At 43.0% G+C, this 24,833-nt stretch overlaps 1 protein-coding gene across 1 annotated transcript in view; it reads right to left on the bottom strand.

The window, feature by feature from the left end:
* FYN (FYN proto-oncogene, Src family tyrosine kinase) overlaps positions 1-24,833 on the bottom strand; it is a 138,118-nt gene that overhangs the window by 7,389 nt on the left and 105,896 nt on the right. The window contains exons 8-15 of the mRNA XM_036379843.2: positions 21,974-22,123; positions 20,011-20,175; positions 19,382-19,537; positions 15,653-15,832; positions 13,799-13,879; positions 13,753-13,757; positions 13,545-13,689; positions 4,634-4,765 (exon numbers count right to left, since the gene is read on the bottom strand). Coding sequence (XP_036235736.1) covers positions 4,634-4,765; positions 13,545-13,689; positions 13,753-13,757; positions 13,799-13,879; positions 15,653-15,832; positions 19,382-19,537; positions 20,011-20,175; positions 21,974-22,123 — 1,014 coding nt within the window. The remainder of the gene's footprint in view (positions 1-4,633; positions 4,766-13,544; positions 13,690-13,752; positions 13,758-13,798; positions 13,880-15,652; positions 15,833-19,381; positions 19,538-20,010; positions 20,176-21,973; positions 22,124-24,833) is intronic.

Genomic DNA, 24,833 nt, shown 5'->3' with positions numbered 1-24,833 from the left:
GCTCAGGGAGAGAGGAGTCCTTCCCCTGCTCCTGCATGGAGTCCTTACATGGGAGACAGTTCTCCATTAACTTCTCCAGCATGGGTCCACCCCATGGGCAACAGTCCTCCCCAGACTGCCACATGGGTCACTCTTCCATGGTCCCTCAAGGGCAGGCTGCTCCAGCAGGGGCTCCTCTCCTCCACGGGCCTCCCACAAGGTCACAGCCTCTTCTCAGGCACCCCCCATCCTCCCACTATGATAGCTTGGCCATGCAACCATACACAGACTGGGAATGATGTTCCTTCCAGACCCAATGCATGCTTTCAGACCAGTGAAGCTGCTGTTTCAGACAGCAAAGCTGCTCCTAAAGGAAGACAACCTCTGAATGCTGCTCTTACTGAGCAATGCAAACCAAGTTATTTCTGGGGAAAAGGAGGAACAAGTTTTAAAACTCTGGAAGTCATGCCACTTCACTTAGAAATTAAAGCCTGAAAACCCCCAACATCTCCTCATCCTCAAAGCCAGACTATCAGTATCTGTTTTTTGCTTTGGCTTTATTTTCTAAAAGAAGTTATTTCCTTGGTATAACAGATGAATAGATGCAACCTTGAGCTACAGCATTTGTGAGCAGAGCTTCCTTGCTCACAAATAAACCCACCTGACCTTATCTATCCTATGTGGTGAGTACACCTCTTTCTTAACCTCTTATTTACCATCCCTGATGCTGTTACACCCACCTACCTATGCTGGCTCTCTGTTATGTACTTGGCCCCAGGCTTGGGTAGCAGTTGGGTAGCAAGTGCTCTCTGGCACTTGTGGCCCAGCTTCCCCCAGGGATGAGGAGGCTGAATACAGCTGCCCAGAGGCTGCAGGGCTGCTTGGAGCCCAGGCTCAGAGACCTGCCTGGCCAGAGGCAGCAATGTGAGTAGCACCACAGCTGTCACACTAGACTTAAAATGAAAATGCTCTTGATGTGACAACTGCAGCAGCAATTACCAGGGGCAAGGTCAGAGGTACTTGTTTGGTACTTGTTTGGTATGGCTGATATTTCTCCCTATCCCAAAGGCAGCATGTTAAAAACCCACAGATTCTCCAACTACTGCTAGGGAAGGGCATTTGTCAAAGAGAAAAGACACTGACACTGAAAAAGGTCCACTGAGCAGACTGTTTCTTAAGCTTGGCTCCTCCTCCGGCCCAGTTTATTTTTCATTTCTCCACTGTAATACTGGAAATAGAGACTCTGTGTGAAAGTTGCTTATTTGAATCTGTTGCCTTGTGAACAGGATAAAAAAGCATAAATCAGTTATCATAGTGGCCCATTATGATCACTGATAGAGAAACAGGCTTGGTTGAAGTATGAACATGAGGACACCTTCCAAAAAGTTGGTCTTGCTTGTGGGAGCTATAGAGTTTGGGGCAAGGCTTTATTATGAACTCTAGACTGATCTTTATCTCCACCAGCAAAAACCTTTACAGCTCATACATCTCACCAGTGCACCAGCCTCTCTTTCAAAATGGGGCATCAGGACAGGAACTGGTTGAAATCTGTAGGACAAAGAATGCCAAATTCTGTGCCACCCAGTCTGTTTCCCTGCTGTAAACTGCCTGCCCTCCCCCTCTGTCCTACTCATTGTGCTTCTCCCTCCTTCTACACAAGCTTAAAACAATGCCTGGTTCCAGACATGGGAAGGCACGAGGTATGGTGTCCTGCAGGCATGGGTACCACCCCAGGACTGGGATGTGTGCTGTAAATCATCTCCCCAGGCACTAAGAGCTTGTCAAGCAAGAGAGCAATCCCTTTGTCTGAGGGCCTCTCTCCACTTCTCCCAGCCTGCTACAAGCTGTAAGCAGAAACATCAGGACAACATGCCCACAACTATTTCAGAAACTGGATATTACAGCAGACAGACAGTTCCATGACCCTCTTTGTTTCAAAGCTGACACTTTTCAGTGTCACATCTTGGGTACCAAAGTACTGGCAGCGCCAACAGAATGCAGCTGCATTCTCTCACCTATGGGTTGTCCACTTGGGTGAAGAGGGCTGAGTCTTGCCTCTCAGGGTGATAGAAATCCCATTTTTCCTCCTTGTGCAAGCCATGCCATAATGGCAAGAAAAGCCCTGTGGGTTCATCTGAACCCTACTGCCTGTCTCAGACAGGGATAGGTATTCACAAAACTTTGTTCTTCACTGGGAAGATCCTTCCTCTTCCCAGTGTGAAACAGGAGATAGATGGTCCTTTCTATGTCAGGGGAAAAGAGAGCCTTTTCTAAGGAGCTCAGGAGGTCTTTGTCACCTTGGGAAGTCCAAGCTCTCTTTTCAATCCACTTGCAAAGACAGATCCTTCTGAGAAGGCCCCAATTCCCCTCCACTGCTGCCTCAGCCTATAAAAGCTTTCCCATGTAGGGTCTGGGAAATGAGACTGGACTGAAATCTGTAAAGACTTTGGACACTCAAATGTAAGATCCAGGCTGCCCTTATGTAAAACTGGCAGAGGGGAGTGATGGTGACCATGAGAATTGTTAAGATCTCCTAGATGAGCAACAGGGGAGTCCTGGTGGGAAGGAATGGCCCTGGCCTAGAGCCTGGGCAGGGTGTAACCAAGGCAGGACATGACTGTCCAAAAATTGCTGACTTAGTGAAATATAACACACAAAAAATTGCTTCCAGCTACTTGGTGTCTTCCTAGTGCAGGTGGAGGAGAGTGAGCCAGAAGGACTTTTGGCATGTGAGGGCTTTATGTAGTGAGGGATGAAGGGGTAGGATGGTGCTGAAAGAGGAGAGATCCCACTGGTTGTCTTTGATGTGCTCAAGCTGCCACGTAATAAAACTGTCCAGAATTTCAGGACACAGCCCATGCCTGAGATTACTGTCATGGCTCCTACAAGAAGTTATATATTGCAGGCACTTAAATGCACATCCTGTGGACTCTTTCTCCTTTGGTGAGGGAAAGAAACATTTATGAAGTGCAGACATCCTCTGCAGCCATGGCCAACCCTGTGTTCAGCTACAGACTTGTGAGTAAACATAGGGCTTAAATGGTTGTTTTTGCATGGAATGGTATTTTTACCTTAACTCTGCCCTGGCTGGTGACAGCCCCTGTGCATCCACTCTGCTGGCAGTGACTAGACAATTCCTCCAGCCCAGTCAGGAACACTGCCCACCCTCTGGGAGCAGCACTGCACCAACTAAAGTTTATACATATTTTTTCTCTCTTTGACCTTTGCACAGCATGCAGTGTCTGCTTAAACCCTCAATAAACCTGCAGAAATCATAGCTTTCTCACACCACTGCCAGGAATCCTTCTGGCAGGAAGACTTTTGTGCTGACTGGTGACAGAGCTGCTCTGACTGAGGCAACACCCCACATGGGGAAGTGCTGGGCAGAGGGACTCATCCATTCCACAGAAACATGCCATTATATTTTCTGCTACCTCATTCGGTTGTCACAGCCACACCTTTGCTAAGCTGCTCCCTGTTAAGGATGCCAAAGTTCACTGCTGATCATGAGATGCCCTCCTGTCCCCATTATTCTCTCCTCAAATATCAGCTACTGGCTGCTAGGTGCTAGCAAACTTGAAATTCCTGGTAAAAGTCTGGAAGATTTGTTTTGCTGAGTTCAGTCTTCTGAAGTGGTGTGAGACACCACAGGGTAAACTGAACTCCACCTTGATGCTTCTCCTGCTCAATTTGATATATGGATCTGACTGCTTGATCACAGCACAGATTGGAAAACTGAAACTGCTCTAGGGCATTTTCCATTAAATCAGCTGCAGTGCACACAGCCAGACTGTTGAGTATTTAGATTTTTTTTTTAATAAAAGGACTAAAAATGCAGCTAGAGGCATCTTGAAATGCAGGGCATCCCCTGTTAATTTCTGTGCTGATGAGAAAAAGAAGGGATTAAATTCTTTTCCGTGTAATGCACGGCTTTCACGTCACCCCTTTCCTCTTCACCTGAATGCCCACAATCTTCAGGGGGGCAACAAGAATAAAAAGCTCTTTCTGCATAGGCAGATCCAATCACCCCCTCCTACAAATCTTAATCCATTGGACACTTGGCAGGGTTTCAACAAAGAGCCATGGGGCCTCCAGTTCCCCCATGCAGAGAATCTGGCCCTGCTGTGACCCTGCCATGAGCTCTGGTCTGCACATTACAGAACTATTTTCTTCCCTTTCCATCCATCTCAAAAGCAAGGATTAAAATTTAAGAGTTTATGAAAAAGAGATTTGATAGTACCAGACATTCAGACAGTCATCAAACCTTGCAGTGAACCAGACTGACAGAATAAACGGAGTGAGGCCTCTGTGGGAGTTTAACTGTAGGTATCTTAAAATAAATGCAATACTGTGGAGAGTAATTTGCTCCAGAATATAATAATTTTACACTGCTTTCATTACTTGTCTAGAAATTATATTAATTGAATTGAGCACAATTGAAACAGTAGAAATAAGTATGTTGAATTGTCCCCTTGTCATTTTTATCATGACCATGGCAAAGCAGCTTTGAGTCAGAACTGTTTTCAAGCATACACAAAATTTAAACATTATAGCCATTCTCCTTTGAGCTCAGTGAATATAAATAAACATTGCAGCTTAAACATATGGCCCATTCCCACTCCTTTTCCCAGGTGAAGCAGGACATTTTTCTTACCTGGGTATGGCACTCTCCCTTTTGTTACCAGCTCTGTCAGCAGGATCCCAAAAGACCACACATCTGACTTTATTGTGAACCTTCCGTACAGTGCCGCTTCTGGGGCAGTCCATTTAATGGGGAATTTTGCACCTAAAGAGAGAATACATGAGTCTTAACCAGAACAGAGACAGAACCAAAGCACCAGGTCACAGGTGACTCTTGTGTTCTGCAACATGTGCAGGTGGAAGGAGCTGCAGACAAGTATTACCCAACAGCTCCATAGAGTACAGTCAGAGAGGACAGGTGGGCAGAACGTGTAGGGCATCAGGAAAGACTAAGCAGGGAAAGGGTCAGTCATGTCCCACATCACAAGAGAAGAATAAGACATTTTAACTCAAGTTTGAAATTTTATAAAATGAAAAAAAATCTCACCCCAGTTTTAAAAACAAATAAGCCAAATATAATAGAAATTACTTCTCCTAAAGTGTTTTAAATATTTGCAAATCAAATACAGTTACTATATAGAAGCAGAACTGAGATATACTGGATATGTACCTCCCAGTTTGCCTGCTCAAGCTGAGCAAAATACAAACAAACAAACATGGTGAAAACAAAAATTCAAAGCAAATCCAATATTTCATTAGAAACACACAAGGACTTTAAAATAATACTGCCATTCGAGTTGCTTGGAGTGCTTGATGTCAAGGCACGACTTTGGCCTGTGATTTATAACTTGACAGTATACTTTAAGCTCCTGGAACTGCAAAGCCTGTAGTGCCTTAAATACGTGCAGCTCTAATGTGCTCATCCATCATCAGAGATTGCAGGAGCCAGTTGCAGTAAGAATAGTGAGATAACAAACCTTTAAACACTGATTTATTTGCTTTTCCAAACACTGACTGTTTTCTTGGGAAAAATCTTTTCAGTATGACTTTAAAGAAAAGTCTTGTGGTAATAATTAACTCATAGTATGTACAAAAAATATGCAGACATTTCCCTGGTGCCCTGGGAATACATGTTAATACATGTTAATACAGTATGTTAATACATACAGGCAAAAGAGTTGCATTGCTTATTGCTGATCCCCAGTGACAAACACTCTTGAATTTGGAAACAGACTGACTTTGACTTCACATCACCCTCTCATAAAAGCTCCCTTTGCTTTCAGGAGGAGCAACGTGTAACAACGTGGACAAATCACTCTCAGGGAGTGACCTTATGGCACTGTTTAGAGTTCCCTGCCAGCACTGTTCCACCATCACATCCAAGGCTCAATGTCCTGTAACTTCTGCCACACACCCCAATCTGATGTTACTTAGAGTAAAAAGTACACATGGTAATCCTCATCTCCTTACTTAGTAAAACTTCGATGTGCTAAAATCTTTTCTGCTCTGCATGTAAATGATCCTAAGAGAGACTAGTACTCTAGTACAAATACATTTTTTTTCCTAGGGAGTATTGCAGTTGATCAAATAAGTCCTGCTAAATAAAGGGAAAATGTCCTGCTAAAGGATGAAAAAGATGCAAGAGAAAGTTTCAGATACCTAATGCCCGAAGTCAGGAACTTAAGACTAGTTAAGCATCAGCACATCACTGGCTAGATGTGCAAAGGTGCTGGAGGATTTTGGATGCCTGTTCACTTTTTAAAATCTGTCCCTTATGTATTTTCATTGGTTGATAGGTAGGCAGAACTAAAATTTGGGTGCTTGGCTCAGTCTCAACCTCCTTCACTTACACTTCTTTGTGTGACCAACCTTAGCTTACAAGACTCAAAATTTGCAGAACTTCATTTTTTCCTTTTGCCTTGTTTGTGCTGTGTGAGTCCTTTGCAGCAGAAGCTGCCATCACTTGAGCCTCTCTCCTGGAAGCTGGCCCTGCTCCAGCAGCACCAGCAGCCACATGGGCTTGGCAACTGGCTGCTCCAGCTGCCAGGAGGTCCTGGGGCTGTGCAGCCCATGCCAATCCCTGGAAAAACTGCAAGCTGCATGTATCTGTGGTCAGGCTGCCCAGGCCAGCAGTGCATGCCTTTAGATGGGCCTGTGCAGGCAGCCCTGGATGTGAGGGCCGATGTTCCTCTGCTGTCTCCTACGTGCAGCCCAGATAGTACACACACCCTGTGCCAGCTGGATGAAGGAATAGCTCCAGGCTGGCCAGGAGCCTGAAGCTTTGGACCTTGGATGGTGCTGGGTGAGATGGACATGCAGGGGGGGTTTGATTGTTCACATGTTGCACACATTTTATTCAACAATTTTCTTTTTCTTGAATCAGCTGTGTTTGTCTGAGAAACTTAGCCAAATCTGCTCAATTCCCTTTTGCTTCAAACTCATATCCAACGGTAGTGACCACCTACAACTCATCTTTGGAGAAGGAAATCTCTTCAGACTCTTTTGTGGCCAACTCCCCCAGTATTTTTTTCTTCCTCAACCTACTGCCAGTGTGTCACTGGGAGATGAGTATGCAGCATGTTGTCAAACCACAGGAAAATGAGAAGCAAGGTAAGTTCCTGAGAAGGGGGATCAATTCCAGGACATCCCTTTTCCTGAGAGCTAGAGCAGTACCATCCTCACTGGGGTGTGATGAGCACTGCTGGAAAGATGAATGGTCTGTGCTGAGGATCTTCCAATGACAGGACAGCTATTCATTACTTCTCTATGCTGCCCCTGCTGTGGATGACTCTCTGCCTAAAGCAACTAATGCAAAAAATCACGTTCTGCAGTTTGTGCAGCATTTCCTGATAGATGACAGATTTGGAGTGCTAGATGGGGAGGAGAAAAATGCAAGCTTGGCAGAGAGCTTGCTAGCAGAGCCCTGCCTCATGGTTTTCTGGCCCTGCAACACATGTTGGAGGCTAGATGGTTCAAGAGAGTCTGCAGTCCAGTATGGCAGAGGTGTCAGTGAAGGGAGAGCAGAGACCAGGGGGAACACACCAGGCTGGTCACCTGCAAGTACAACACATGCCCTGCCCTCACATAAGGAGATCACACACAGCTTGTGTGAGTGGGGGGGGTGTGTGTTTGTCTGACAGGGATCCTCCAAGGTGCTGCCCCTCATTCAATGCCTGGAACTGGAGACAGAGAGACAGTGCACTGCTGTGAAAGCACAAAAATTCCCAAATGTGTTGAGCACTGCCCTGAAGCCTCCTGCTTGCCCAGATGCTTGTGTGTGGTTCCTGATGGACACACAGTTCCTGTGCTTAACTCTCTTCCCAACACACTGATTAAAACCCCCAATGCCTCTCTCTGCCCAGGCCTCAGAAGCTTATTAAACAAACTGACTTTGTGCTGCAAACAAATTACAGCATCAGATAAAACGTGTATTACTGACAAGCATGTTAATAAATCTGATAAGACAAATCACCCCAGCTGACAAGGCAGCCCATCTCCTGCTCTGAAGGCAGATTTTGCATCAGTGGGGGAGGGATTTCTCTCTTCTTGTTGCTGGAACCTGTTTTATTACAAACCAGCACATCAGTAACCCCATGCATGGAGACAAACAGCAGATCGCATTCATCAGGTCAGGATGACCTGTCTTTGCCCCAAAACAGGGGTACTAATCTGCAGCTTTTATCTCTGTCCCTCTTTTTTTAAAAAACATTACAGCCTGGGGAAAGCCTTTTTTGGTTTTCTGCACTGCTTGTAACCACATGAAACCAAAGCTGCTGATACAATTTATGGTTAGAGCAGCAGCTCCGAGCCTGAGAGGATTTTTGTGAGGCTCAGCCCTATTCTTGGGACCTCTGCCCGACTCTGCCCAGGCATTCACACAGGTTATCTCCCAGGAGGATTTCCCTGGGAAAAATCAATCCATGGTCCTGTTTTAATTCTTTGCTGGCTTTAAGCGGGTCATGTGATGAGAAGGAGCAGAGGGGGCTGGGATGATTGAGTGACCTTGAGATACAACTCTCAGCATGGTTTCTTCTGAGGCAAGCGAAAATCCCTCAGAGCTTTGGTCTCTTTTCAGATCTAAATCTTGATGAAGTAGAAACCTCTGAAATTCATGCCCCAGAGCCACTGCCAGCTTGATAGTGATCCTGTTTCTGGAAATGCTACAAAGCTGCTACCTCTTGTACCTTAAAACCGAACCCAGTGGAGGACTCCAAGCTCTATGACCCAAAAGCTCGGGGACCGCTCGGGTTAGCAATCAGGGAATGCAGTGTGGAATTGGATTGCTTCTGGGGCTGCAAAGGGAAAGCTGTAAAAGGTAAAAACGGAGTGCTGAAGCAAGCATGAAACAGGAAACGAGTCAGCCCCGGCGGGCGATGATGAGCGCCGTGTGGGAGGGACCGTGCAATCACATTTTTTGGGCTGTGAGAACGAACGAACGTGGAATGACGAGCCTGGCAAACATCAGCGATGAGGAGCAGGCTCCGCAGGCGGACCCCTCCCAGGAAGCGGCTCTGAACACTCCTCTGGCTCTCTCCCGCAGCCCCCATTCCTTTCCCCTCCTTTCCCTTCCTTTCCCTCGCCCTTCCCCTTCCCTCCCAGGGCAGGGCAGAAGGCGCCTCTGCAGGAGCGGAGCGGGATCCCCGGGACCCGCTGGCTGAGACCAGGAGCCCTCTCTCCTGGGATGGCTCAGGGAACCGCAGGTAAAGAGCGAGAACAAAGCCCTGGATGCTCCAGCCTGCAGTGCAGTCAGTCACAAACAAACCAGCTCTGATTAGCTGGTGAACAAGTCTCTGCAAAGAGCCTGGAAGGGGAGGGGGGAAAATCCCTGCCTATTTCTAGGAAATCAAACTAAGAAGCATCACTTGATTTTAAGCAGGGAAGGAAGGAGTTACTTCTAAGTGTTAAGGAAGCAAAAATGATCTGTGAGTTTACAAACACGTACTAGAGCTCCCAAAATAGCTCTGACTCGTCTGGAAGGCATCAGAAAGATCCTTATTGTTTCATGTGTGCCTAGAGTGGCACTACTGCAAGTGCTGCTGGTGTGTGCAGTAGAAACATGGCCTGGAAAACAACTCTGCACTTTTTATTTATTGAGAAAATTTTAAATTTGTATCAGCTGCTGCTGCTTAATAGTAACAGCTCAAACCCAGTGCCTCTGTGGAGCACTGGCCCTCTCCACAAAAATGCCATGTGCTTGGCCAGAACTCCACATAACTGTGAACCATATCAGTGCAAGGATAGCAGAACTTCGTGGGAAATCCTTTGCTGGGGGTGATGGGAAGTTTGTCCTGTAGGATACCAGAAGTTTTAAATCTTGCCTTACAGGGCTGACACAAGCATCATCACCAATGGAAGGGAGCAACACCCCATGCCTGACACTGTGTGTGGGGAAGACGTTGCAACATCAACAGCCAAAAGAAGCAATGGGACAGGCTGCAATACAGTCCCCCAGTGTAGCCTTTGAAATGGGTGTCACTCCAAACAGGCATGTTTTTCCCCTTTGATTACTCACTTCCTCTAAAAGCAAGAGGAGCCAAATGCTCATTACAAGCCAAGAACTCTTTTTTGTATTATTTAATGGCTGTGTATGGCTGCTAGTCACACACTTTAAATCATTAGTGGCATGACCATCTCTTTTCTTCCCGACAGTTGCTGAGAAATGGCAGTGCAGACAACGAACTGCTTTTTATTTACCTCTCATAAATCAGGAGCAGTCAGGCCTCCTTTGTTCAAACCCAAAAGAAAATAAACCGGTCAGTAAAATATTACCACCAGTCTAAGTAATACCCACACAGGTCCAGGAATCCTGCACTCTAGCCTGCTGGGGCTCAAAGCATCCCCATCTGTTTCCTTTCAAAATATTTAATCAGAGACAAAAGTGACAGTGGGGGAAGGGAGTAGGAGATCAAGCGAAGCTGGAGAAAACCACCTCTTCCCCATGCCAACAATGAGCTCTGTACTAACACACTTAAGCCAAAAGAAGGATGGCTGCTGAGAAGAGTGACCAGAGACTTTAATCTTCAGATTTTGCAAGGAAAAACATTTCCTTTCTCCCACAGGAGCTGCCAGTCTGGAGCGCTCCCTGTTCCCCTCCCCTCTGCTGGCCAAGCTTTCCTCCTGTGTCAAAATTCCCACTGTAGCAGTAGTCAGCTAGATAAACAGAGCAGTCCCCAGATGCATCCCCTTGGAGGCTGAAGTAATAGGTCATGGGAAACAAGCAGAGGCAACCATTTCCTCCTGATACTGTGGTCTCCAACAAGCATTGCTCAAACTGAAGCTTAACTAAACAAGCCAGAACTGAATTCCAGTTGGAAAAAAAGATCCATTGGTGCATTAGAAACCATTTTTCTCCTGCAATAAATCAAAGGTCTTGGGCTCACCCTGGCTTGGAAGCCAGGTTAATTGCAATGAAATGTAAATTGAGTGTGTGCTGCTTGGTCAAAAAAGCATCCCTTCCTACTCCTTAAGGAAGGGTCCTAAGCTAGGATCTTGGGAAGCAGCATGTGGTATCATCAAACCTAGAAAATGCAAATCACAAAGGGACAAAAAATATTAATGGAAGTAGGAAAACCTTTCTACATGATACCTGTGGTTACAGCTCTTTGGGTCTCTCTTTTAAGGAATTCTGTAGCTCTGAAGGACTTCAGCCAGACTCGGAGGTCAGGGGAAGGAATTATTGTCCATTGCCCTCAAGTATGGGAAGGATGGATGACTTTTCCATACTGGCACAAGGAGATGCAGCCAGGCAAACATGACTCAGATCTCCAGATCATCAGCAATGCATTTTAAAAGCCAAAGTAATTCTCCCTTCCCAGACACTTTTTCCTCAATACAAGTGATTTCTGCCATGAAAAAAGGACAGGAGATACCCACAATGCTCCCTCTCCCTGCCAGGCCTGGTGTTATACTTTTCTCAAAGTTTCTCCACCCCAAATCAAGTGATTCTTATTTAAAAATCCAAACTTCTCCTCTATATCAGTCAGGTAGGTTTTCACAGCTTTTTTAACATGTGAAGGGGGCAAAACTATTCTGAGAGATTTAAACTGGGAGGCAAACAGGTCATCATAGATTTCCTAGGGATCAGGAGCCTGAAGAGATTTGGCCAGAAGTAGGTCACATATTTGTCTATGAAAACAAATAATTAGTCATGTAAAACTATACATTGGGTGGTTTCCAAAGGTAACAAAAAACATGGCAGCAAACCAGGCAGAAATAGAGATAATATAGGACAACTGTTTCAAAGCCATTTTGCAGACTGGATCTGCCTGCCTTGTTCAGGGAAAACTCTTCTTGTTTTACACAGGGGAACAGCAAGCAGGCAGCTTTCTATCTGCCAGAGCCTCTCCCTCTCCAGACACTCTTATTGCTCTAGAGAGAATGACACAAGACTATTTTTTTCTACCAAGAAGCAATTCCCACCCTCAGGCTGAAATCAATAGTAGTTAAGGCTCTGCATTAGTATCTGTCACGGGTTCCTCAAGACCTCACTGTCTGACTGTGAAGCAGGAACCTTTCAGGGTGGATGCAGCCTGTGCTCCACACCCCTGTGACTGTGTACTGCCCACAGCAGTTCAGGGGGCTGAGAACAGCTTGAGAGCTGCTGCTGCTCCCAGGCCAGGGCAAGGCATGCTGGAAACTCTGGCTCCTTCTGTCAACACTTAGAGAAAAAGTTACAGAAAGAGGTTAGCTGTTTCCTCAGAATTAATGTCAGGGTCCATGCTGAAACAGGGACTTTGCTCAAGAGAAGAAACTCACAACAGGAAACCCACAAAGAGAGTTTTTGGTGATGTACAACAGGGTTTAATGGGATCCTCCCTGGCTTTGGCACTGAAAGGATGGAGTCGTGTTTACCAACACATATTGAGCAAGCACGACCAAAGTACTGCCAGCAGAAAGAGAACAAAACTGTAGCTCTGCAGCTTGGACAAACATCTGACAACTAAGCATGACTTGTAAAGAATAACTAAAAAGAGCCTGTGACATGGCTCAGTTTGAACACACATGCTTTTTAGAAAAAGCTACAAAACTCTTTGACACATTTCTATAGTGTAACAGTGGTGGGAAGGAAGGAAAGAAGGAGGAAACAGGGCAGAAGGAGGGAAGTGGTGGAAGGAAGGAAGGAAGGAAGGAAGGAAGGAAGGAAGGAAGGAAGGAAGGAAGGAAGGAAGGAAGGAAGGAAGGAAGGAAGGAAGGAAGGAAGGAAGGAAGGAAGGAAGGAAGGAAGGAAGGAAGGAAGGAAGGAAGGAAGGAAGGAAGGAAGGAAGGAAGGAAGGAAGGAAGGAAGGAAGGAAGGAAGGAAGGAAGGAAGGAAGGAAGGAAGGAAGGAAGGAAGGAAGGAAGGAAGGAAGGAAGGAAGGAAGGAAAAGAAAGAAAGAGAAAGAAAGAAAGAAAGAAAGAAAGAAAGAAAGAAAGAAAGAAAGAAAGAAAGAAAGAAAGAAAGAAAGAAAGAAAGAAAGAAAGAAAGAAAGAAAGAAAAAGAAAGAAAGAAAGAAAGAAAGAAAGAAAGAAAGAAAGAAAGAAAGAAAGAAAGAAAGAAAGAAAGAAAGAAAGAAAGAAAGAAAGAAAGAAAGAAAGAAAATAGAGTGCTTAGAGAAGCAGCTCTGTTGCACAGAGGCACAACTCTTTGATTTGTTTGAAATAAAGAAAGTAAGAATAGTACAGGAGTGATAATAGTGGTTAGTAACTACTAGAAGGCACACTACAAAAGAAATACCCTACATACACTTTCTGGATCACCACATTCAGACTCTCATAACCAGTAAGTAAAATACCCTCTTTGCTATGGCACCATGAAGATCCTGTCTTTGCTGCCATTTCCAGCTGTGTTCTCACTCATCACCTTTGCTTCATTTTGGTTTTCAAAGAAAAGACAACGAAATAAGACATTCTCTTTATGACATGCATTCAGCAGTGAACTTCTGACTAAGAGTTAATGTGAGTTGAAGATTTACTGAAAGCAGCTCTGAAGCACAGGAGAGAGAGCTTTTCAAAACCACATTCTACTCTTTCCCTGCCACAAGAATGACACTCAGTGCTGCATTTACCTTGTCTGGCTGTATATTCATTGTCTTCAATCAGTCTTGCCAATCCAAAGTCAGCAATCTTGCATATTAGGCCGTTGCCCACCAGGATGTTGGCAGAGCGCAGATCTCTGTGTATGTAATTCATCCGCTCGATGTACGCCATGCCCTGCAGCCACCTGCCAGCAGCAGGAGAGACAAGCCATGCATTTAAAACAAACTCAGTTCATACATGGGCTATAAAACACCCACACCTCAGTGCTCAGTGCTCTGGAGACAGACCTGGGCTGCCATGTCCACCAAGTTCGGTAACTTCAAAGCTCTTCCTTCTCCATCCTTTAAGAAATCTAGCAAACTCCCTGTGAATGCAGAGTTGACACAATAGAGAGATGTTAGGAAGACAACTCATCTGAATGGAGGTGCAGTAATATGTGCAATATTAAAGACAGCAATGTTTCAAGTTCAAGGGACAGTTTCAAAAAACCCCATGATATCTCCAAGTTCTCCTATTGTACTCGCTTCACTCTTCAAGTTGGCTTGCAGAAGAATGTGCAACTAGTACAATGAGAGTTGCAGGGAAAGGAAACAGGATTGTTTTAAATTTTCCTGACCATTACTGAGAAAGTTGATCTTTCCTAACTTTTCCAGTGCTCTTTAAAACTACATAGCTGCTGCTCTCTAAAGGCCTCAGCTAACTGCAAAGCAGCAGCTCCGTTCCAATCCACACAAATTATGGAAGAAGTCAGATCCTAACTCAATGTGCTCCAAAGGAAAGGTCAGCCCAGAGCCTGGTGAGCCCAAGGGGGATAGCATTGGCAAAGGCTATTTCTCCTTAGAAATTAGTGGTGCTCCTCCCCTAGGTAACCCAGAACTAAATACAGCATGAATCATTAATTTTAGAAGACAAAGAAGAGATGAAATGAAAGCAACTTTAGCAAAAGTTATAAGAACATCACTTTCCTGTGCAAGGGAAAACAAGAAAGTACCCTCTTGCCTTAAAGAGCCTAGGATGTATAGCTTCTGTCCTAATCTTGTATCTGAACAGAGAAGTGTAGCAGTCTCCTTTAAATAAGGTCAGAGAATTGGTTTAAAAAATAAAGGAAAAAGAGAGATGATTAAGCGTTTCTCCCTTGATAAATTGTCTGCCTCAAGCGCAGATCCAAAGATGTAAAATGTTACAGTACAAACCAGTAAAGTAAGCCAAAATAAACCCCATACTTCAGAAGGGTTTTGAAAAGTCTTTCTTTTTAAAGGGAAAAAGCATATGCTAGTCACTGAGACATATGATTAAAGTGTGAGTTAGTCAGGGCTTGGATGCCTCTGAGGAGGGAGGTGGGCAAGCACCTGCCAGGAAAATAAAAGTCAACTCCAAATAGACTGAAAGAATGCACTTAAAATTTCAGAGTGTATCCTCCAATGTACAATGAAACTTCCCTGTGAGAACTTATGTTTCCTATTTGGTTCATTTGCTTTTCCAAAACAAGCAGATTTTTTGCTCTGCTCTCAGCACCCTGCTGGAGATCTGATGGAGCAAAAAGTTTTCTTTTTCTCATTTTACTACAGTGTTACCAGCTAAGTAGCTTAAGGAAGAGACAAGGGGGAAGGGGAAAGTGAAGGAAAAAGAGGAGGGAAAGAATAATATGTGCAAATCATGTATTAAGGTGATAATGGGGTGGACTGAAAGGGAAGTGTCATCTGAGAATGAGGTGCAGTGACAAGGTTCAGGATTGGCTAAACAAGGAAACAGAAATCCTAGGCCAACAAGTAAACACTTGAAAGAAGATGTCTTAAGAACTCTCTGATGCCAGGAAAAGCTAGGATCTTGGGAAGCAGCATGGGGTATCATCAAACCTACAAAATGCAAATCACTTATCAGGGGAAGTTTGGATGCTGATGCAGTGGGAATCACTTAGCCTGCACCAACTTCTCTTTCCCCCAGCTAGTACAGATTTTCTTTGTGCATTTTGGGCCCAGTTCATAGTGGAACTCATAGCTCTTCTGAAGCCAGAGGTGACTCTAGTTTCCTGTTCCCTCTCTCCTTCCTCGCATGCATCCTGCTGCACCTCCCTCTGCATCCCCAAGGAAAAACAATAAAGAAAAAATATTATCAAGCACAGCAGCTCTGGCTTCACCTTTACTCATGTACTCTGTGACAATATAGATAGGCTCTTCAGATACCACAGCATAAAGTTGGACCAATTTGTCATGTTTTAGCTTCTTCATGATTTGGGCTTCCTCTAAGAAGGATTCTGGAGACATGGTGCCAGGCTTCAGGGTCTTGATAGCCACTTTAGTATTTCCATTCCATGTACCTACAAGCACAGACACTTAGTTAGATTAAATATCTTCTGCTCCTTTTTCTGCCTGATGCCTAATGTAAGCAGGAAAAAAATAGCAAGGACATTTAATATAATTTTTTTTAAAAAAGTTTGGTTTCCCATGTTGCCTTATCATTATATTCCTCCCACACCTCCTTCATATTTTAGTCTTTTTCTCTTACACTGAAAAATAATACTCCCATTGGCACTGGGGCACAATTGCTGTTGTCCTACTCAGACAGTGTTTCCAGTGATCTCCACAGAAACCTTCTCTGAGTAAGAAACTTGGGACTGCTGAAACCCATCTTCGTGTACTCCCTTGCTAACAAGTAATTGCTCCAGACAACAACACAGCTCCAGTCACAGATTTGGACAACAAAACTGGTTAAGCCAGAATTTCTCATTTGCAACACATTTTAACATTTTGGTTTTGTTCTCAGTCAGATTAAAAAAACAAAACAAAACAAAACAAAACAAAACCACAAAAAAAACCCCTCAAACAAAAAACCTCCTGAGAAACAAATCCTGAATTGATTTCAATTTAGAAACACAGGTGTGTTTCCAAACTGAAATGTGTCTTTTTCCTTCCCCTCCTTATCCCCAGGAGCTGCTGACAGAAAATGAGGTGTCCCTGTCCACTTCAGTTTGCTCTTTACTGGTGGTCAGCACTGAAATAGACAAGTTGCATCATTTTTCACCCATCAGCTACCAAGCTTTCTGGAACATCCAAAAGCCTGCACAAGAACCTGAAGAGAAGTGGGGAAGGCTGACTCAGGGCATCGTGCAAAAGGTGGGGCTTCACTTGGGTATTAGGGGGATTTTTTTTTTTTTTTTTTTTTTTTTTTTTTTGGGAAGGAAAAGTAAGGACAATTCAAATGGGCAGAAATACCCCTTTCCTACTGCCTTCTGGTTGTCCTTTGCCCAGACTAGCCAGAACCCTGCTCCAGAGTCAGGGCTGACATGGCTCTGAATGTGATCTGTAGATAGGGAGCTGCTGTGTGATAAGGCAGAACAACACTAAATTACTTCAGGAATTAATCACATTAAAAACTACTCCTCTGAACTTAAACATGAGGACAGCAGAAAGCCCACAAAGTATACAAAGGCTGTGTCATGAAAAAAGGTAACTTGTAAAATAACCCCTTTTGTCTTTGTTAAAAGTATGTGAACAATAACAGGGCTCAGCTGCTTCATGGGAACTGGCTGGGCCAAAATAACTTTATCATGAGCTTTTGCAACCTGCCAGAATATAAATGAGCCATAAAATGGGTCTTTTTTGTGCAAATGCTCAGGTCCCAGGTCTACCTTGCCTGGCTGAGGATAGCAGAAGAGCAGTGGAGGAGCTGCTGCTCCTGTGCTGCTCCTCACTTTTAAAGGGCAATCCCAAATGTCTGGCAGGGCTTGAGGCACATATTAGTCAAAAGGGTGCAGTGCAAGTTGGTTTTTATTATGCCTTTATTTCCTTCTGCCAGTTCAGTGCCAGCTGTCACTGAACTGACAGTTCACTACTGTCAGTGGAGTAATGCCTTGAGTTACCACCTCTGCTATGCCAGCACGCTTCAGAAGGACTCCTGAAGCCCTAATTTCTCTCGGTCCTTCAAACCAGAGTTGAAGCAGGATTTTGCTCTAGTGGCTCTCCTGCTTAAGCTGGGAAGGATGTGGTTTTGCCTCTAATTTCAAGCAAGGTGGCCAAAATCTTTTCTGATGGGTGACAGGGAACATGTTTTGTCTGGAGTCACTGAGGCTCCAGACTGCAGTGCGCCATCAGTCATGGCCACTTTGCAGAGGTACCACAAATTATATGAACTAGGAATAAAACCAGGAATAAAAAAGTGAGTTTCATGGGCACCAGACTGGCATTCATAAAATAGGATCCCACCTTGTGTGTTAACAGGATTGTGTACTATCTGTTTAAATAAAAATTCCAGGACTTGTTCTATTACCCTGAAGTGTTTTCAGCAAGTCTGTTTTTAAATACTTTTATTAATTTCTCCAGTTTAAAAAAAGAAAATAAAACAAAAATGCTAACTTATCCTCTCAGCCCTGATTCCAGTTTAAATTCTTATATTTTCTTTTTCCGTTTCATATATTTTTCTAATAGAAAAGCAGCATAGACTTCCCTCTGAATTCTTCCCGTATGTAGTTAGTTACTACTTAATGTGTTTTTTATTAATTTTTACTGTGTTCATCTACTCCAATTTGGTAATGCTTCAGGGCTGTAAACATATTTTTTACAATACATTAAGAAACAGAATTTCATAATTGTAATCATAATTTTTGCATTTCTGACAGCTACTTGGTACTGGTACTTGGCACTTTATTTCCCATAGCTGTTTTTTTTTTCTCTTTTGTACATTTGTGCCTTTAACTTGTCATATCTGTTTAAGGTCTATGGCACATGGAGCTTACCACTAAGTATTAACATCAGAAACTTGTGTGTGCATTCAAGATGGAGAACAAGAAGGAGAAACTGCAATTATCTGGAAATGTGAATAGAAATGTAGGCAGCTTTCTTTGCAACAGGTCAACTGCAATTCTGTGAGATTATATAAATTTCTCTATTTCTAGTCTATAAATTCTGTAAATCTCACAGACTTGCTGCTGGGCTCCCCGCTGGAGGATCCACTGGTTGTTTTGGCTGTACATATTTTTGTGTCACTGCAACAAAAGGAGTGGTCAAACTGCCTCCTCAAATTTTTGTGAAGAAATAACATATAGTGGTTCTTTATTTGAATTGCTAATTTTAGAGTCGATACAGAATGCAATTTGCCATAGAAATTGAGCCACATCTCGTGAAATGGCCACTATATTGTGTTTCAATGCTATGGCCATACTAAGATTTATGTATATTGTAAATTGCTGTTGTTTTATACTCATTAAAAGAATGAGGCCCGTGATGGGCAAGTTAAGCTGGCAAGTGTGCAGAAAACAATGTCAGTGGATTTGGAAAAGGCCAATATTTCTGGACTTCAAAGTGAGGGTTCAGCTGGGCCTGGCAAGTTTTGCCTCTGTTGTCCCTGGTCTCTATATTGAATTACTGGGCTCTGCTGCAGACACAAATTGCAAAGAGACTTGAAGAAGTGGATGCATGGGAAAGCTAGCTTGACAATATCAGCTTGCTGATATTTGCCATTATTTTTAAGCTGGGAGAGTGGATGGAATAATTTTCAGGGTCTGATTCCATCAGTGCTACAATACACAAGGAAAGAAAAATGTCTACTTACCAGATTAATTTCTGGTTAGCCATTCTGCCTTACAGGTTTAGCATCATTCCTATTTTAATACCTAGCAATTGTGTAGTCACCCAAATAAACCCAAGGCAATTAATGAATTTTAATGCCTTAACCTCTCATACCACTGTGTGCAAATGAATGGAAGCTTCTCCATGGATTACTGTGTTTATGTTTGATTGTTTCGGGCAATATGAACTAACATTTCACACTATTCTGATCTTTTAGCCTTAAGATCTAGACTTGAAATGTTTATTTCTGCCAAGAGGGCCTTAAAAGATCCATCCAAAGCAAAATATATTCTCTGCCTTACCACGCCACACTTCAGCGAAACACCCCTGACCAAGCTTCTGTTCCAGAAATAATGAATCACGTGCAACTTCCCATGCATCTTTAGCCAATCCAACAGTTTGTGGGGTATTATTCGTAGCAATCACAGTTAAGTTAAAACACAAACCATCAGCTTTCTCTATAGGAGAGGAAATTAATAAAAAAAACACACTTATAATCCAAAATTATGCATGCATTGAGAAAGATGGAAGGTGAGGGTCTCTCAGTGCTGCAATAAAGTTCATTTGCAAACACTGGTTTTTGGATGCTGAAGATAAGGAATTCTTTTGTTAGCCTGCAGTATACCTCTTTGGTATAGCTAAGAGATTACTATGTGAGCCTTGATTTATTATTAAGACAGTGGTAATTTGTCAAAATCAAGACCTTCCAAGGAAACATGGATTTTCAGTTTTCTTTTGCCATCAATTATAGTGAAAGTTGAAGATTAAAGAATTTCAAAGTCAAAGACATGATTCCAAAGACATTTTGCCTAACAGTTTGAGCTTTACTAATTTTTTTTCTCGTGGGTCACAATGTCCTCCTACATTTTCACCTTCCATCTTGTAATCCCCACACAGCGAGCTATTTTAGAGTAATTATTTTGCTCCATACCCATCCATACTTCCCCAAACTGCCCATTTCCCAGTCTCTTGATCAACTGTAGGGATTCTCGTGGAATTTCCCAGACATCTTTGGTTTTGACAGACAGATCAGTAAGCCTTGGCATTCCTTTATGACAGGGGACTACTAAGCGGCAGCAAAGACCTGCAGCTCTCTCTGATGGAGCCAGAAGTGAAGCCAACAGCAAAGGAGAGGAAAGAAAAAAAAGTGTGACATGAAACAATTACAGAAAGCAAAAAAACAATGCTACTCACAACAGCTGTTAGTTGCATACCACAAAGCATCCTGGAAGATTAGGAATTGAACAATGAAACATATTCATTTGAGACGGAACAGGAAATATTTTAGTCTCTGCACAAGCTGAAATGGAAGGTGACCGCCACTGGTTTCTCTTGAAGACTCAGGATTTCTCTCCTCCCACAATGCTGCATTAAGATAACCTCTCGAGTGACTGGTTTACTATGGTACATTATAGCTTTTTAAAAATAATCTGTCAATTACAAGCTGAATTGTTTCTGAACTGAATAAAAGAAACACGGAGAAGATTAATTACTTCTTTTTCTGAAAAATCGCAGCCATGAAAATTTGGTGGACTTTTTGTAGCCTGGGAAAAGATATTTTCCATATTTAGCTCTGTGAAAAGGTGGCTTTGTAGGTGTCATGCAAGTCTGACATTCTTTCTAGAGCAAACCTTCATTAGCATATGCAGTACCATGCCTCCAGACCTACCCTGCCTGGATCCTACTGATTATGCCTCAGTGTTGCACAGAAATGGCTGCTTCGAGATCTATTTGTTTCTGCATCTGTGCATGGAAAATGTGCCACCCAAATAAGCTGACCACGGGAAACTAAAATTTTACATATACCAACTGGTACAGTGAGGTTGTAAATTATCTTCCTTATAGGTGAGTTTTTATACCTCATCTAGCTTGAAGTAGAGTTACCAGAAACAACTAGAAATTCTCCCTGGCAGCACACACCCATCAGGATTTGGGTGGAGAAGACAGCCAGATGTCTAGTATGAATAGCATAAGAATGCAGCAGACAGAATACAAAGAATACAGAAAAAATGCCCCGCAGAGAAGCTGATTTCCCAAGTAAAAATTATGAAAAGTTTTTGAGCAGCAAGCATTTGGGGTAATCTGTTAATAATATTATGAAAAACTAAAGTAAAGGGAAAAACCCCAAAGAGCAAATAATTCAAAACACAAATTTCTGCTTAAAAACTGACCATGCTGAGAAGCATGGCAATCTTCTGTGTAAGAACCAGTTGTCCTATGCAGAGGTTTGGGGGGCTTTGAAGTTGCATTTGTTGTACACCAATTGCCAGTGACAACAGGATGTAGTTTTGAGTGGAACAGTGCCTGCCACACTTTATTCACAGGAATAATAAAAAAAAGTTTGGTGGGTGGACACAAATAGTGTGCATAAAGAAACATGCATATTGTCTTATTTATTTAACATAGTTTAAATGTTAATACTTTGCACATAGAACAAAATTCCAGTGGGAAAATATATTTGATGTATCTAATACATGCAGACCTTTTGGCCATTGTTTTAGGTGACTGAATTCCACAATGCAATTCCTATTTGCTTTATTAGCAATAGTGTGCTGCAAAATGGCACATCTTAGCACTCACTTTTTCACAGGGAATTCATGCTTGGAAATGTGCAAGTCAGATTTGGTAATTCTGTTTGCTTAGAAAAGGGAGAGCTGACAAAACCTTTAGCACAGTAAAGTGTTAGGTTTTAAAAGCTCTGCTGCTGTATCCCGTGAACAGCACTCAAAGACATTTATAATTCTAATGGGAAAGGGATAACAGAAGATGCATTACAACAAGCTAGAGTCATAGATCAAATGACTCTTTAGGGCATCTTACACATACATCAGCTCAGCAGCAAACACTTTTGTTTTAAAATACTTCAGAGTGCCATGTATTATCTGAAAAATTACCTGAGTAATGCTGAACCAGCTGCTGAAGAGTTTCAAATTGTGCCCGAGTTGTGATATAATATCCACCATTGTCAAGTTTACGAATCTTATAATGTTTGACATGATCTCCTTTCATATCATCCCAGTCTCGAATAGACAGGGAATAGGCACCTGTTCCAAGCAAAGGAGAAATAAAAAATTGTAATTAGCTTTTAGTCACAAAGATTTTGGTTTTCTGGTCAGTTGCTACAAAGTGAAAGAGAAATTGCTTCCAAAAAGCTCACTGTATCCTGAAAAAGAACAAATTAATCTAACACAATGAGATAAGCATCAGAGAAATCCTGGGATGTTCACAGCATGTCCCTTTCACAATGTTCTAGAAAGATACCGGGACTTCTGTGTAAATGAAAACTCACATTTTAACATTTACTGCTCCAGGCTGTTAAATTGACTTTTGCTATTCTAAGTGTCAGGTTACACTGCAAATACTGTCCTTTATGTAAATGCCAGTGGGTGGTAAATATCAAGATTTTCACAGGAAGCTCTGGAGATAATGACTTTATATGTGGGTAGTGTTGTTACCTGGATGGATCCCAAACTTCTTTATAAACAACCAAATAAGAAGATTTTGTACACCACAGTCTTTGGACGGTAATACTACACCAAGACTGAGCACCAGTAGATCTGCAAGAACTTCACATTTAACTTCCCAAATCCATGTGGGGCTTTAGAGCTTACTAGTGGGATTCAGATGCCCTAGCACAGGGATTAAGTGCCATGTGAGGTGCCTCAGGACATGCTGCTTGGCAGTTTTCCCACAGGCTGTCACATTTTCCAGCCATGTGGATGCCCTGCAGACATTTGAAATGGCTCTGGATGCTCAGGGCCATGTGAACCTCGGTTGATGGGCTGGATTTAGTTTCAGGTGCAGTGGTGGCAGTCTGCAGGTGGGCTGGGGGTTTGATTTATACACCCATGCATAAGGCCCTGGTGCTATGAGGGTGGCTGAATCCCAGCCCAGTTTCCATGAGAGTTATGGCACTGTGGCATAATGCCAGTGTGGGCACTCGGTGTCTGCAGTCAGGGGCAGCTGAACAGAGCCTCAGCTTCCTGCTGGCTGCAGAAACAGTTCAGCCACCTCCGTGGGGACCTGCACCTTCAGGTGACTCACTCTGGAGGACAGTCTTGTTTTACAGCCAGTGACACACGTGTTGGTTTAAAAAAACCACTTTTTTACAGCGTAACGCAGCATCTGAACAAAAACATGGCCCTTTTCAAAGGCAGCAAAGAAAACAAGTTCTCTCTCATGGCTCAGACAAATATTGTGTTTACTCAAGGGAATTTAGGCATTAAAAGGGAAGAGGAAACTGTCAGCTGCAGAGAGCTCAGGAAAGCCCTCCTTCTGGAGCCTCTGCTGCTTTCACTGGTAACCATGTCAGCTAAGGGCAGACATGGTAACCACCAGCAAACAGTTTTTTGTGACATGAAAGGTGGTCCCAGTGTAAAATGTCTTTCTTGGGTGTATCCTGAGGAAGAAGCCTCCTTGACCACATTAAACAACAACAGGTTACACTGGTGGGTGGCTCATCCCTGAGAGAGATACAGTGAGCAAAACCCCTCTACCCTGACTCCAAGGGCTTCTCAAATTCCCTGTTGTTTGTCCCCTATATAGGAGGAAAAGAGGCAGCACTTAAAACAGATATTCGGTTTATTCGAATGGGAGGCACCCTTAAAGGAGTGTCTGGGGTTGTTTTATGCATTTTTTTTTTTAAATTTATTTTAGTTTCATTTATTTATTTTGGTGGGTTTGGAGTTAAATGATCTTAAAAGTCCCTTCCAAATCCAGCCTTGCTGTGATTCCATGATTTCTAAGCGTAGACAAATACTGTTTGTTTAGGACAGTTTTCTGAGGAGGCTCTCCCAGAGTCAGTACATTTGTCTCAACTAGGAGTTCAAAGCTTTTTGGTGATTTGCAAGCACATCTTGTGCATGCTTTGTACCATCACTTTGGGCTGTACATTGTCAGCCTCCTCTCAGAATTTTCCAGGCAGTCTTCTCCACCTCCGCATTTTTGAGTTTTGATCCACTGGCAGCAGCTGTATTTTCTTTAGTCACGCTCCCTGCCTATCTGCTCACTATTTTAGATTCTTTAGGGAAATGTAAACAATCTGTGGTTCCAGGTCTGCAATCAGAGCTGTGTGGGTGGCCCTCAGTGGACCCCCGCTGACCTCAGATCAAGTTGCAGGACTGGAGCTTTAGCTCAAACCTGGACATAAACAAGAACCAAGACGTATTTCATTATTCATTTATTTAGGCTGTTGGTTATCTATACTATTCATTATTCTCTGATGATAAATTTAAATACATGAGATAGAAGTAATAAAAATTTGGGATAGAAATACGACATTACAATATATCATGCTAATGATTTTTTAAAAAAAGCCAAACAACTAAAACGAGACAGTCTTGAAAGGTGGAGATTGAAACCAGGTGAAGGATTATACAGACAAGAGCTGATGAAGCACCTGGGTAGCCAGGCATTGAAAAACTGAAAAGCCAGCTCCATATGATTTATTTTGAAAGTAAGAAGAGAAGGCAACCATGATCAAGGAAAGTTAAATTCATGCTGAAATCATCCATGATGATACGTCTAACAGGATCCTGATTAATTTTATTATTGTTATTATTTAAAGCAGAAGGGACAATTCTAGGTCATAGAACAATTCCTGCCTGAAGCCCACAATGGCTGGTTGGGATAGGGCATTTTGAGAAGACTTACAGCAGAGTACATCACTTGAGCCCACCCGATTGATTTTTTTTCTCTCTCTTAAACAACAAGCTCTCTGTTTTCTTCTAACAACATACTTGAACACCACAAGGA

Source organism: Molothrus ater, chromosome 3, assembly GCF_012460135.2.
Source record: "Molothrus ater isolate BHLD 08-10-18 breed brown headed cowbird chromosome 3, BPBGC_Mater_1.1, whole genome shotgun sequence".
Classification (NCBI taxonomy): Eukaryota; Metazoa; Chordata; class Aves; order Passeriformes; family Icteridae; genus Molothrus; species Molothrus ater.
This window is presented reverse-complemented; position numbering and strand designations above follow the sequence as displayed.